The 13233-nt window shown below is 37.5% G+C and overlaps 1 protein-coding gene across 2 annotated transcripts in view; it reads left to right on the top strand.

The window, feature by feature from the left end:
• HMGCLL1 (3-hydroxymethyl-3-methylglutaryl-CoA lyase like 1) overlaps positions 1 to 12128 on the top strand; it is a 254943-nt gene extending 242815 nt beyond the window's left edge. For both annotated transcript variants that reach the window (XM_027852992.1, XM_027852991.1), the window contains 2 exons: positions 5531 to 5656; positions 12027 to 12128. In XM_027852992.1, coding sequence (XP_027708793.1) covers positions 5531 to 5656; positions 12027 to 12128 — 228 coding nt within the window. The remainder of the gene's footprint in view (positions 1 to 5530; positions 5657 to 12026) is intronic.
• Positions 12129 to 13233: the final 1105 nt, after the last annotated feature.

Genomic DNA, 13233 nt, shown 5'->3' with positions numbered 1-13233 from the left:
CATATTTCTGTAGATGATTGTCTTCTTCAGTTGGAACACAGTAGTTTCTCATTTTTCTTATGGCTAAATGTCATGATTTCTTCTAAAAGGGCAATGTGAACCAGAGCATCTTTTAGTGCAATAGTGCCACCTTATGGTTCTGTCAAGACCTATTTAGTTTAAATGTCAATGCAGGGATTACTAGTTTCAAGACAGGAGTAGTCCCACTCAAAGTAGCAATTCGTATGTTAGCTTTGCCGCTACCTGTGGTTCCACTAAAAGGGGTTCATTTCATGAAGAGGAAAAAGAAATGTTTTTCAAGCACTGTTTTATTGTCATTTAAGTAGTGCTATGTGACTCTAGGCAAATTATTTAACCTCTCAATGCTAGGCAACTCCTTAAGAGGCCAAGTTGCAGAGAAGGTAGCAACCTATACTAGTACCAGCAGTTTCCTCACCTGGGAGTTCCCAATACCAATAACATCATAGATCCAGGTCCTATCTTTTGAATGATAGGAAATACACTAAAAAGTAAAATTGCTAGTTATTTTTCCTTTCAAAGTGAATAATTCTTACAGAGGGAAAAAAAAAAAGAGTCTTCCAAAGCAGGCGTTTCAGTTTTTTTTTTGTTTTGTTTTGCTTTTTGGTTTTTTTTTTGTGAAGGTAGTTGTTTTTTGTTTTGTTTTGTTTTATTTTTCTGATTCATACTGAGCAGAAGTGAAATGTAATTTCTTTTTTTTATTATTTTTAGTTTTCAACATTCACTTCCACAGTGAAATGCAATTTCTAAGAAGAAGGGGGAGAACCATGAATGTGGGGTGGGGAGAAAGTAAATAATACCTTTTTCTTCTTTCATTCCTCCTTTTCAAACTCCTAAGCCACCATGTGGATGTCAGAGGGCATGCTTCATAAGGCTGCAGATAATACTGTTTTCTGCAGAGTTTCTGTTGGTAGAAGATAGAATTCAATTACTTAGCAGAACAGATGAATACTAAACTCGTTATAAGTAATATTTTATGAAAGTGAATTTTAAAAGAGCTTTGTATTTTACACCTCTGATTACCTGAGATCGTGTAAATTTGAGCTAGTATTCTTGAAAAACAACTTGCTTATCAATGGCAGTAACAGTTCACACTTGAACAAATTTATAAAAGTAGCACAAGAACCCATAGAAAAGAAGGTATTAACCATCGCTCAGATATGCTGTGACACAGTGGCCAATAAGAGAAATGAACCATTTAGCTGTTCTCATCTCTTCTAGTCAGTGACACAAGACTTTTTTTTTTTATTTTTTTTTTAACAGATCTGGGATTTTGTCAGGGTAATAGTGTAATGAGCTCCCAGAGAGGAACTTTTACTACCAATGAGAGTTGGCATGCCACGTTCTCCTCAATTTATAGCTTTAGAGAGATGACTGGGAATGCTGAGGGGATAAGTGGATGGGAGAGGGGGAGGGTTCACCCATCCAGGTTGTGTCAGTAATAGATGAAAATCAGACTCAGGACTCTGAGACAGGCTCTTTAACTACTAGGTCATTCTGCCACTCGTTTCACTTAGTCTTAGACCTTAGGGATTCAAGACTCTTGCAAAACAATCAAATAATAAAGTAAAAGAGGACATGCGGAAGGTTTTGAGCTCCAATTTGTCTCATTTTATGAGTCTCACATGAGTATGTCACAGAAGACAATGGAAAACACTTCACTTTGGCCTCTGTGACAAGCAAAGGTAAATATGTTTCTAGTGTTGAGATAAAAGTGGTTGGCCCCTTTCAACCCATAGCTAAGCTGACCTGCAGAAGGCCAGTTGAGATAAAGACTGTCCTCTTTTCCTAAGTCAACAAAGTTCTTAGTAAGGAGAGATCTGGCTAGGGGCAATGGATAATTCCGAGGGTTAACCTGTCTTCTGACCTCTGGTGCAGGGAAGGGGGGAACAAAAAAAAACAACAAAAATGCTCATAGTCTACCTGCTAAATGCTGTTGAAGTAATCTCATGCTGACCCAGATGTATCACTCTAGGGGCTAATGACTCTTGTCCGTTTAAATCCTTCCTGTACAAGTGTTTCCAAGTCTTTTGAAACATTGCCTAGGAATCTAGTGATACTCTGGGGGATGGAGCTAAGGATAAAAGCCAACCCACACCTACGACTCAGCGTTTCACTAAGAGAAAGGGAAACTGAAAGGGATAAAGGCTTCATCTTTTGGCACCCTGAGGAGAAAGTGTGTCAGGTCCACCATGCAAGGCTAGTCTGCTTAAATCAATGTCTGTGCCTCTGAGAGGTGATTTCAGAAAGCCTTGCTGAATATAAAGTCCCCTACCTCTGTCCCCTACCCATTCCATCTCACTATGATACTTAATATTCTGTTGTTAGGATTCTTTTGCCCTGCTGTTGGCTTTAGGTTTTTATCCCTGCTAAAAGCAAGTAGCCCTTTGAAGGCTATCACATTGAACAGTTATTGGTAATTTTTGTTAGTTTTTTTTTTTTCCAGGCAATTGGGGTTAAGTGACTTGCCCAGGGTCACACAGCTAGTAAGTGTCAAGTGTTTGGTCTGGGGCCGTATCTGAAGTCAGGTCCTCCTGATTTCGGGGCCAGTGCTCTATCCACTGTGCCACCTAGATGCCCCAGTTTTTTTTTAATTTTTTTTTTGTTTTTTTTTTTCAAAGGGAAAAGAGAGGGAAAAAATGACATGAAGAGAGGCACAATAGCACAGGATATCCAAAGGAATGAGGAATACAGTTAGGACCATAGTGAGACTAATGGTGCTAAAGACAAATTTCTTCATCCCTATTTCACTTGTTTTGCCCACTAGAAGACTTTGGGCACCTTAAAGGATTTTTCAGGTCCAAGGCTTCAGTGGGAACATAATCAGAGTTAACAAGGAGAAGTAATTTCCAAAACTCATTCATTTTAGAACATCCCAGATCACTCCATAGGCTGGTGATCTACCCTTGTTTTTATCCTTGTACAAAAGCTTTTCAAGTCTTGCCTTTAGATGATTTAGCAGAGGACAATTGAACCCAAAGCTTCAAGCTGTGTATCCCTATATCTTGATCAATTCACAACAGGCCTGCTTTACCTTCTTATAGAATTTTCACTTTGGTCACTTCATTGTAAAATCCTATGAAGCCTCATTGGAAAGAGATAAGTACATAATACATAATACTTATAGGACCACTCTTCTGCAGAGCTGTAATTTGTTAGGGGGATGTTTTTGCTTTAGGGTTCCAGAGTTCAAACGGTGTTGACAATGTTTGCATTCCAGCTTCCTAGAAGTGGCTGAGCTTAGCACCTAGTCGGTGATAATAATGAATTAAAATAAGAAGCTACCAGCTGACTTCCCTGGGCAGCCAAACCACAGGCAAATTCCTCCTGAAGTCTGCCCCACTGTGTTCTTACTCCTCCTAACCAGGAGCCTTCTCTATTCACAGGGACCAGTATCAGGTGTCTCACATTCTTATATACTTGAGTCTCCCCCTAAACACACACTAAATTAATCCTAAGCAATGGATTTGCAGTCACATTTAATGTTCATTACACCACATCCAAAAGATGATAGCCTCAGCTCTGATTGTTACCTCTACCACTCTCCACAAAAGCTCATCCTTCTTATACTTCTTCCCTTTGGACATCTTGGAACAACAAGGGATACGTTGGTCTTGAGTTAACAAAATCTAAGGTTCTCCTACTGCCACCTTAAACTCATGACACTGAAACTTTGCCTCTGCCAATTCATACTTTCCAATCTTATCAGGGCTCTACCCAGCTGCCAAAGTGATATTTGTTAAGCACAGTTCTATCCAAGTCTGCTCTAGAAACTCTAGTTCCTACCTAATGCCAAAAGGTACACCTAGGAACTCCTCCAATTGGCATTTTAGAATCTTCAATATGATTCCAGGCCACCTTCCCAGACTTGTTACACATTCCTTTCTTTCATGCACTTGTGGTCCAGCCAAACTGGTGTACTTACTCTTCCCCATGTAAGACAGTCCATCCCCCATCTCTGTGCCTTTGCAAAAGTCATCCTCCATGACTTCAAACATCACCTTCCTCATCTCAGCATTTTAGAATCCCTGGATTCCTTCAAACCTTAACTCAAATATCATGTCCTACAGAAGTTCTTTACTGAACTCCTATTCCTCAGGTTCCCAATATAGTATACCTGACAAAGAGTCATTCAGTTTCAATTTCAATGCCTCCATGGAGGAGAACACCACGTCCTCCTGAGGGGCACCCATTCAATTGGGGATCCCTCTAATTGTGAAAAAGTTTTTCTGCCATCAAGCCTAAATCTGCCTCTTTGCAACTTTTACCCTTTTCTCCCGATTCTGTACTCTAGGTCTAAACAGAACAAGAATAATCTCTCCTTTTTCCATATGACAGCCTTTCAGATAAGCGAAGACAGCTAGGATATCTATCCTGTGCCTTATCTTCGCAAGCCATCTTGTCCCCTGTAGAGACTTTATCCAACATTTAGGACCAAGCCCTCGTTCCATTTCATTCATCAAACTTTCTCTGGCCACTCCAGAGATTGCTGATTTATCCTAATTCTGACATCTAAAGCAGAATTTTTATAAGCAAAATCTTTAAATCTAATGCAAATATTATCTTTGTAAAAAAAAAATAATAATTTGCTCCTGCGCTTGAAGTTCAGGTTTCCTACTTCTTTGTATCCCCACCCCAAAGCACAGTGGGCTTCATCACCTTTCCTTTTATTGATTTAAGCAATCTCCACTGAATTAGTAACTTATCCATGTCTATAAAAAACGGTTTTCACAAATTATTGTGGTGGAAAAAGTCATCCTCCTACTGCGAACCTACATCTGTCTCATAAGCCTCTCCAAACATCTGATCCTCAGATAAAAGGTGTACAAATTGTTCCATAAGTCTTGGGAAAGTTGAAAGATATTAAAACTTAAATTAAAACTTCTGAAGATTGCAAAAACTCTTTTAAGTTATTGAAGTTAAAACTACACTAAGACTTTTGGGATGCCAAGTATAGCAAACCCAGGCCCAAACTAAAAATGTTTCTTGTGTGGTTGATCACCCTCTGCTGGCATAGCCCTACTTTTGACACATACAGGCTATGTGTCCCTCAGGAAGTCACATAGCTTCTCAATGCTCTCAGGAGGCAGTAAGATTATAAATTGCATATCTGGGGCTCATATGCATTGGCAGAGAGGGAGTTCCTCACCTGGAATTACCTATGCTTATGAAATCACAAGAATGGTCTAAAATGTGTAAGTCACTATGCTGGGTGCTGCAGATAGAAAGACAGGAACAACACATTCTTTGGCCTCTATGAACTTACATTTTATATGAGACAGGAGTTCTGGTAGCTTTAGGTAGACCCTCCTGTAATCACTTCTCCAACTTCAGTAGACAGACAAAAGTCAGGGTTAAAGTGAGGTCATTATGGCATTAGACTTGTAAGCCAAATATTTGTGGAAGAACTGATCTTTTGCTTACCTACAAAAATACAATGAAAATTTTTGTCCCTCTGCTTCTAATTGAGAAAAAAACAAACATTCATTGCTTTTGTTTGTTTGCTTTCCAGATGGGAATCAATGTTGTGGACTCGGCTGTGTCTGGATTAGGTGGTTGTCCTTATGCAAAAGGTGCTTCTGGGAATGTAGCAACAGAGGATTTGATATATATGCTGAATGGTCTGGGACTCAATACGGTAAGTCATTCTAATACATTCAAATAATATTCATGTATTCCATGAAGCTCCAGATAAGATTTGTAAGAACTGAAAATGCATTTTAAGGTCAAGGTTTTATTTCACTCCTGCAGTGTGCTGAAATTCAGAGATGAAAATCCATTATCAGAGATAGCTTTCAGATAACAACATTGCTACAGCTCAGTTATTGAAAACAATAATACCTTACATTTGTTGCAGTATTTTATACTTCAGTTTAAGAGGCAGCCTAGCACAGTGGATAGAGATTCAACTCCAGAGTATGGAAAATAGGAGGAATTTGAGTCTTACCTCTTAGATACACTGGCCAAGTGATCATAGACAAGTCATTTAAAACTTAGTTCCACAGACTGCTCTGTAAAACTCTGAAGTTGTAGGGAAGTTGCTTACCTGCCTCAGTGGGGGTCATTTCCTAATGAAGAATTCCTGAACCAAAGAAATCATAGATCTAGATGAATCCTCCCCAACCCCATATATCAGAATGAATTCACCATGCATTTATCAAGTGTCAGACACGGTACTAGCAAGGCAGTGGGGATATAAAGACAGAAATGAAGTCAATCAATAAACATTTATTAAGTGCTTGCTACGTGCCATGCATTTTGCTAAGCTCTGGGGATACAAAAAGAGGCAAAAGAGAGCCCCTGTCCTCAAGGAGACTACATTCTGTTAGAGGACAAAATTTTCAAAGTTTCCACATTACATACAGTATTTCACTTGGTCTGACTTGATACTCATGACAGCTTTAAGAGACTGATAATATAGATATTATTATTCTTGATTTATAAACAAGGGAATTAAGGTTCAGAGTAATTCAGTGATTTAGCTTTTTTTTAAAAAATAGACTGTGAAAAAGAAAAAGGTTTATTAGATATTGGTGCAAAACCATTTAAATGCCCTAACTTTTTGTTGTCGTTCTTGTTGTTTGTCCTTTGTTCTCATGGAGAACCATGACATCAGGAAGGTGATGCCATGACTCGCAAGTGAATTGGATTTAAGTGAGGGAGGGCTGTGCAAAGTCACCAGCCTCACTCTCTCCTCCAGAGCCATCTGGATCCAGTGACACGATATAGATCAGGACAACTGGAGATGGCCCTGTATGCAGTGGGACACCTTGGCCTTTTTAAGTTAAGGTCTTTCACAGGTCTCAGTTTGACTGAGGCAAAGCCCATTCAGTGATTAAGACTAGGTAAGAAATGAGGTGAAGAATAACCTCTTTTAAATAGTTAAAAAAATCAATTTGGGAGGAGAAAACCCTCAGGGTTTCTGTTGCTTCTTTGATTTTTAAATTACTATTTCTAGAGAAATGCTGTTGATTTTTGAGGGTTGATTTTTTTAGCCTGCAATTTTTCTGAAGCTATTCTTAATATATTTGTTGAGTCCCTAAGATTTTCCAAGATATCTTGGGGTTTATGTGATAGATTTCTTTCTTAGGGACCATGTCTTAAACCCAAATCACTCTAGCTCTCATTTATTGACCAACAGTAGGTCCCAGCCCACGCCTCACTTGGTCATAGTTTGGGCCTTGATGACTCAGAGTGAGTATAAATAACAATTTTTTTTTTGGTCATAACATGTAATACACAGTTGGAACTTGTTAAGTATCAGAAATTTAGATTTAAAGATGAAGGGAACATTAGGACTCATCAGATTTAACACTTTCATTTAAAGACAGTTAGATGGCATAATGGATAGAGAATTGAGCCTAGAGTCAAGAAGACCTGAGTTCAAATGTGGTCTCAGACACTAATTGTGTAACTTTGGGTAAGTATTTAACTTCTCTTTGCCCAAGAAGCACCTAGGTGGTACAGTAGGTAGTGGACCTGAAATTAGTAAGGTAGTGGGGACCTTTTAGTAAGATAGTGGACCTACTGGACCTGAAATTAGGAAGACCTGAATTCAAATCTGGCCTCAGACATTTACTAGCTGTATGACTCTGGCCAAGTCTTTTAACCTTGGTTCATCTCAGTTTCCTCAACTGTAAAAAGGGAATAATAGCAGCACCTACTTTGCAGGGTTGTTGTGAGGATCAAAAGAGATAATATTTGTAAAATGCTTAGCACAGTGCCTGGCACCTAGTAGGTGCTCCCTTCCCCTTCCTCCCTGCCTTATTGATGAGGAATCTGAGGCCTAGAGAGGATAAGAACCAAACCCCTGTTCACACAGGTAGTAAGTGGCAGATCTGAGATACTAACCCAGATGCTCTCAACTATCTTTCCATGTCATTGCTCTGCATCCCAAATTTAGAGTTGGAAGGGACTTTAGAGGTCATCTAGCCCAACTTCCTCATTTTAAAGATGAGGAAACTGAGGCAGTGGTCATTTCATGGGACCACACTGTATCTCAAAATGACTTGGGTTGTATCTATCTACACTTACTACATATTGTACTCTATTTAGAAAGAGAGCAATTTAGCTTCCTACAAGGAAAAGTGCAGATTAAATTGATTTCAGGAGAAAAAAAAATAAGGTAAACAGTTATGACCATAGAGCAAGAGAAGTCAGTCACAGTGTAGTGACAAGAGCGTTGAATTTCTACCCAGCAGGCCAGGGTTCAAAACTTGACTCTGCACCGTGATCTTAGTCAAGTCATTTAACTTGGTCTCGGTTTCTTTATCTGTAAAATAAAAAAGAACTCTGTTCATTAAGGTCCCATTCAACTCTGAATTTTGTGATGTAACTGAATCTCTTTGATCTCAGAAGGCCCGAGTCTTCCCTTGGTGTACAGGCCATCATGACATTCTCTAGCTTTAAGTATAGACTCTGTTTTGTAACGTATTGCAATAATAATTTTTTTTCATGTTTAGGAGATGGAAGACCTAAAGGAAATCTTGGTTTTAAAAAAAATTAGGCTATTACACTGAGAAGCAAAATAATGACAGTTTAAAATTTGTTCTGCTTGACATTTTAAGTCCTACAAAAGGGTAGAAAGCTGCTGAAATGAAACTCCTTTCTTTGCATGTATTTCAACAATCCAACTTAAATGACTGTTACAAATGGAATTCTGAGGAGGTGATGAGAGGATTTGATGGTTGATGAAGCTTTAAAAGTCTCCTGTGAGCACTTGTTGGAAGATAATTAAGAACTTTTGGTTGACACATGTAGCCAGTCATACAAAACTTCCTTTTAACTCCGTGAGAGAATTCAAACTAGAATGTACCCTGGGCCCAACAGAGAAGGCACCTGAGGACATTTCTGTGACACACTAGGGTTTCCTGAAATAAGATCCAACCTGAAGTAACTATTGGTTCTGAGACTAGTGTACAAGAAATAGCAATTATGAAATTCATTTACATGTAGTGGATTTTTTAAAAAATGTTTTAATGGCTTTTTTTATAAAAAAAAGAGAGGGGAACTCAAAGTCCTCCAAACTCAAAATCAAAACTCAAAAACTTCCAAAAAGTTTGCATAGCAAAAACCAGTTCAAAAGGAATATTGTTTCTATTTGTATGTATGTATGTATGTATGTATGTATCTATCTATCTATCTATGTATCTATCTATATGTGTGTGTTTGTGTATATGTATGTATGCATATTATGAGCATGTATATGTATGTGTTTATATACATACATATATAGTATGTGTACATTGTATATACACATGTGTGTATATGCTCACATATGTTCAGTTTTTTTTTTCAGTTGTGTGTGACTCTTTGTGACCCCATTTGGGGTTTTCTTGGCAAAGCTACTGGAGTGGTTTACCATTTCCTTTTCTAGTGCATTTTACAAATGAGAAAACTGAGGCACACAGGGTTAAGTTACTTGCACAGGGTCATAGATAGTGTCTGAGGTCAAATCTGAACTCAGGTCTTCTTGACTCCAGGCCTGGAACTCTATTCACTATGCCATTTAACACACACACACACACACACACACACGCACGCACGCACGCACACACACATACGTAAATTTCTGAAAATGTCAGCACTGTTTTGCAGCACATCGAGGGCATATGCAAAATTATATTTGTAAAAGAAGGTGTTAGCATGCAAACCATGAGTGTGTTCCATAACTACACAGAAGGACCAAATAAATCCAGTTTCAAGCAAAAGGAAGAAAGAAAAAAAAAACATTTACTAAGGACCTACCATGTCTCTGGCACTATGCTAAGTGCTTTGTAAATATTATCTCATTTGATCCTCACAGCAACCATGGGAGGTGTTATTGCCAATTTGCAGTTGATTTGTCCAGGGTCACCTAGCTTAGTAAGACTTTAATTCTAACCTTAGAGACTATCTGGGTGACCCTAGACAAGTTGCTTAACCTATGTTTCCTTATCTGTGAAATGGGGATAAATAATAGCACCTATCTTGGAGGGTGGTTTTGGGGATCAAAAGAGATAATATTTGTAAAACACTTAGCATAATGTCTGGAACATAGCAGGCACTAATAAATGCTTGTCCTCTCCCCACTTCTCGAAGCTGTGCTTTCCAACCCCATTTTTAATTGAGACAATAAAACATACATACTACATACTATCCAAGGGTTAAGTAGTAGCTAATCCAGACCAGTGATATCATGCCAATTTCAGCCTTAAAAACCTCTTAGTGTTCTGTTATCAATAAATTTAACTAAATATTTTTATTGATTTTATCAGGTTTGGGAATTCCTGGTGTGGAAACTCTCTTCATAGTTGCAGATTACCATTCTGTCTGTAATTTATAGCTTTAGAGAGTTACCAAGGACTTGAATGCTTAAGTGACTTTTCTATGATCACAGAGCCATTATGTGTCAGATTAAGATTCAGATTCAACTTCTTGTAATTGTAAGACCTCTATTAGCTAAGATTTCTATTAGCTACAATGTACTACCTCTAACCCATGAGTTCACAATTTGAGGCCCACAAAAAATTTTAATGTATATTTTTATAACTATTTTTATATAGTTGGTTTCCTTCATGATCCTATGACATTTATTTTATGCATTTAAAAAATATTATTCTGAGAAGGGGTCCAGAGGTTTCGCCAGACTGGTAAAGAAGGCCATGACATGCAAAAATATTAAGAACCTGTGCTCTAAACTTTTTTTGATCATATCTGTAACTATTTTAGCTCAATTTTCTTTTTAATTTAAAATATCATTGGAGAGTTTCTAAAAGCTGACACATGAATTATTTCTATAATTTCTTTTTGACCTAAAAAATTATTGCCTTAAAGCTTTTTTTTTCCTTTGAGTCTATATCTTTCAAAAAGAAAGAGTTCTTACGTTTTCACATGTCCTCATCTAGAAGCTGCTTCAATCCTTGATCACTCGAGTTGTCTTTCTTTGTGTCTTTTCTAAGTCTGTTGTGCCTTTCATCTAGTTCATCAGTGTATGTAATATTTATATTGTGGCTGCCCCATGACTTTCCATATGGATAAGATTATAAACTATGTTTTAATTCAAGAAACATATTTAGGATTTATAGCCCTCATGATCATTTGTAGGCCTTGATGATGAGGGTGATAGACTTAAACCCAGGAAGATACAGGACAGAATTCCAGTTCAAACACTTACTAAGTGGGTGAACTTTGGCAAGTCACTTTACTCCTCTGAGCCAGTGTCTTCATCTTTAAAAGAGAGATAGTAACAGTACCTATTTCAGAGGATTATTGTGACTATCAAATGAGATAATGCAGATAAAATTTATTTTGAAAATATTTGATAATAGCTGACATTCATATAGCACTTTAAGGCCTACAAAGTGCTTGATATATACTATCTTCTTTGATCTTTACAACCTCCCCTTGAGGACTGTCATCCCCACTTTACCAATTGGGAAACTGAGGTCAGAGAGGAGAAGTACTCTGACAGGTTGACAGCATTTAAGTGTTTGAGGCAGGATTCAAACCTAAGTACTCTTGAAACTGAATCTAGCTCCATATTAACTATACTATATTGCCTTAAAATGTTATATAAAGGCAAATTGTTACTATTAAAGCTATTAAGGAGAATACATCAAAATGCCAATACTGTATTCCATAAGGAGAATAAAATGTGAAAGATTTAGGTTTAGAATGATGAATTTAGCACTGGATGATTATTGAACCAAGTCGAAATAGTAGAGATAACTAAGTGGCATAGTAGATGCCTTGAATGGACCTTGAATCAGGAAGATCTGAATTCTATTCTGGCCTCAAACACATACTATCAAGCCATTTACCCTCTTTCTACCTTAATTTTTTCATCTGTAAAGTGGGAATAATAGTAGCTCCAACCTGCCACAGTTGTTGTGATGATAAAATTAGATATTTGTAAAGCACTTGCAAACCTAAAAGATCTATTTAAATGCTAGCTAGCAACATTACTAATAACCTTCCATTATCTCATTTCTCCCTTTTCTTCTTTCTCATTTTTTTCCGTTGACCAGGGAGTGAATCTTTACAAAGTGATGGAAGCTGGGAACTTTATTTGTAGAGCTATAAATAAGACAACAAATTCTAAAGTAGCACAGGCCTCGTTCAATGTTTGACATGAAGTTGTGTTGTGAAATTTGGAAGCTCAATCTCACCTGCATAGATCTCATCTGAATAACATTACTGTCACTTTATATGGAAATGTGAAATGATGGGCAGAAGTGGAACTGGGCTCTTAAAAAGAAGATTGTTGACTCAAAGCATAGCATGGATACCAGGTAAATTGAAGGATTTGTGGATAAATAATAAAACAATTCAGTGTATAAACATATTAGAACTTGGAGGATGTCATATATTGCTGTGACAGAAATAACTTTTTTAATTCACTTGAAAATTAACTGCAGATTTCCCCAATATTGAATACTTGGTTAATACTTAATCAAGTTGGTTCAACACAGAATACATATTTTCAGTAGTTTATGAGATTCCACATAGTGTGTGGCCCTGATATTATACATTTTGCTCCTGGATCTCAACTTTCTGTTTGCCAAGGCAGTTAAGTTATGAACGAAGAGCCAAATCTCAATGTGACCCTAAGTAATTTTAGCAATAAGACTTTTGTATTTCAACTATAGTTAACATCTGTTAACTATTTGAATGACTTTATCTTGTTCCAAGAGGCTGTGGTCAATGGCAACATGCCATGTCCTGAGAATATATTAGGACCTCCCATATTTGTTACATGCATCCTGTTCACCATCCTTCTCTTTCCATCAGCTGCAGTACAAACCAATGGGTTCTTACTCAACAATAAAGAAATTGGAGGTAGGATTTCCATCCCATTTACTTCATACCATAAAAGAGAATGATTCTGGCTCTACTTTTAGCACATCCTATTTTCACATTTTTCCCAGGTTCCATATTGCCCTTGTTACTCTAATTGTAATTGCAATGCTATTAAGGACAATCCTCAATGCGTGGACAATACCATTCTTCCTCATTCTATAGTTAAGCTAAGTCATTACACAAGCAGGTTATTTTTTTTTTTAGTACTGTGCTCAGTGTTAAACTTGATGAAATTCTTGCTTATTGCAAACTGAAGAGGAAAAATTGTCACATAGAAAATCTTTACTGAAATGGTCTAGGTCAATGCATCAGAGATGGGCAATGAGAAATACCATGTTAAGAATACCATTTCAGTAACCTATGCAAATCATGTGC

The sequence above is a fragment of the Vombatus ursinus genome, unplaced genomic scaffold (assembly GCF_900497805.2).
Source record: "Vombatus ursinus unplaced genomic scaffold, bare-nosed wombat genome assembly UNPS02009835.1, whole genome shotgun sequence".
NCBI classification, from domain to species: domain Eukaryota; kingdom Metazoa; phylum Chordata; class Mammalia; order Diprotodontia; family Vombatidae; genus Vombatus; species Vombatus ursinus.
Note: the sequence above shows the minus strand (reverse complement) of the source record. Positions and strands in the feature narration are given on the sequence as shown.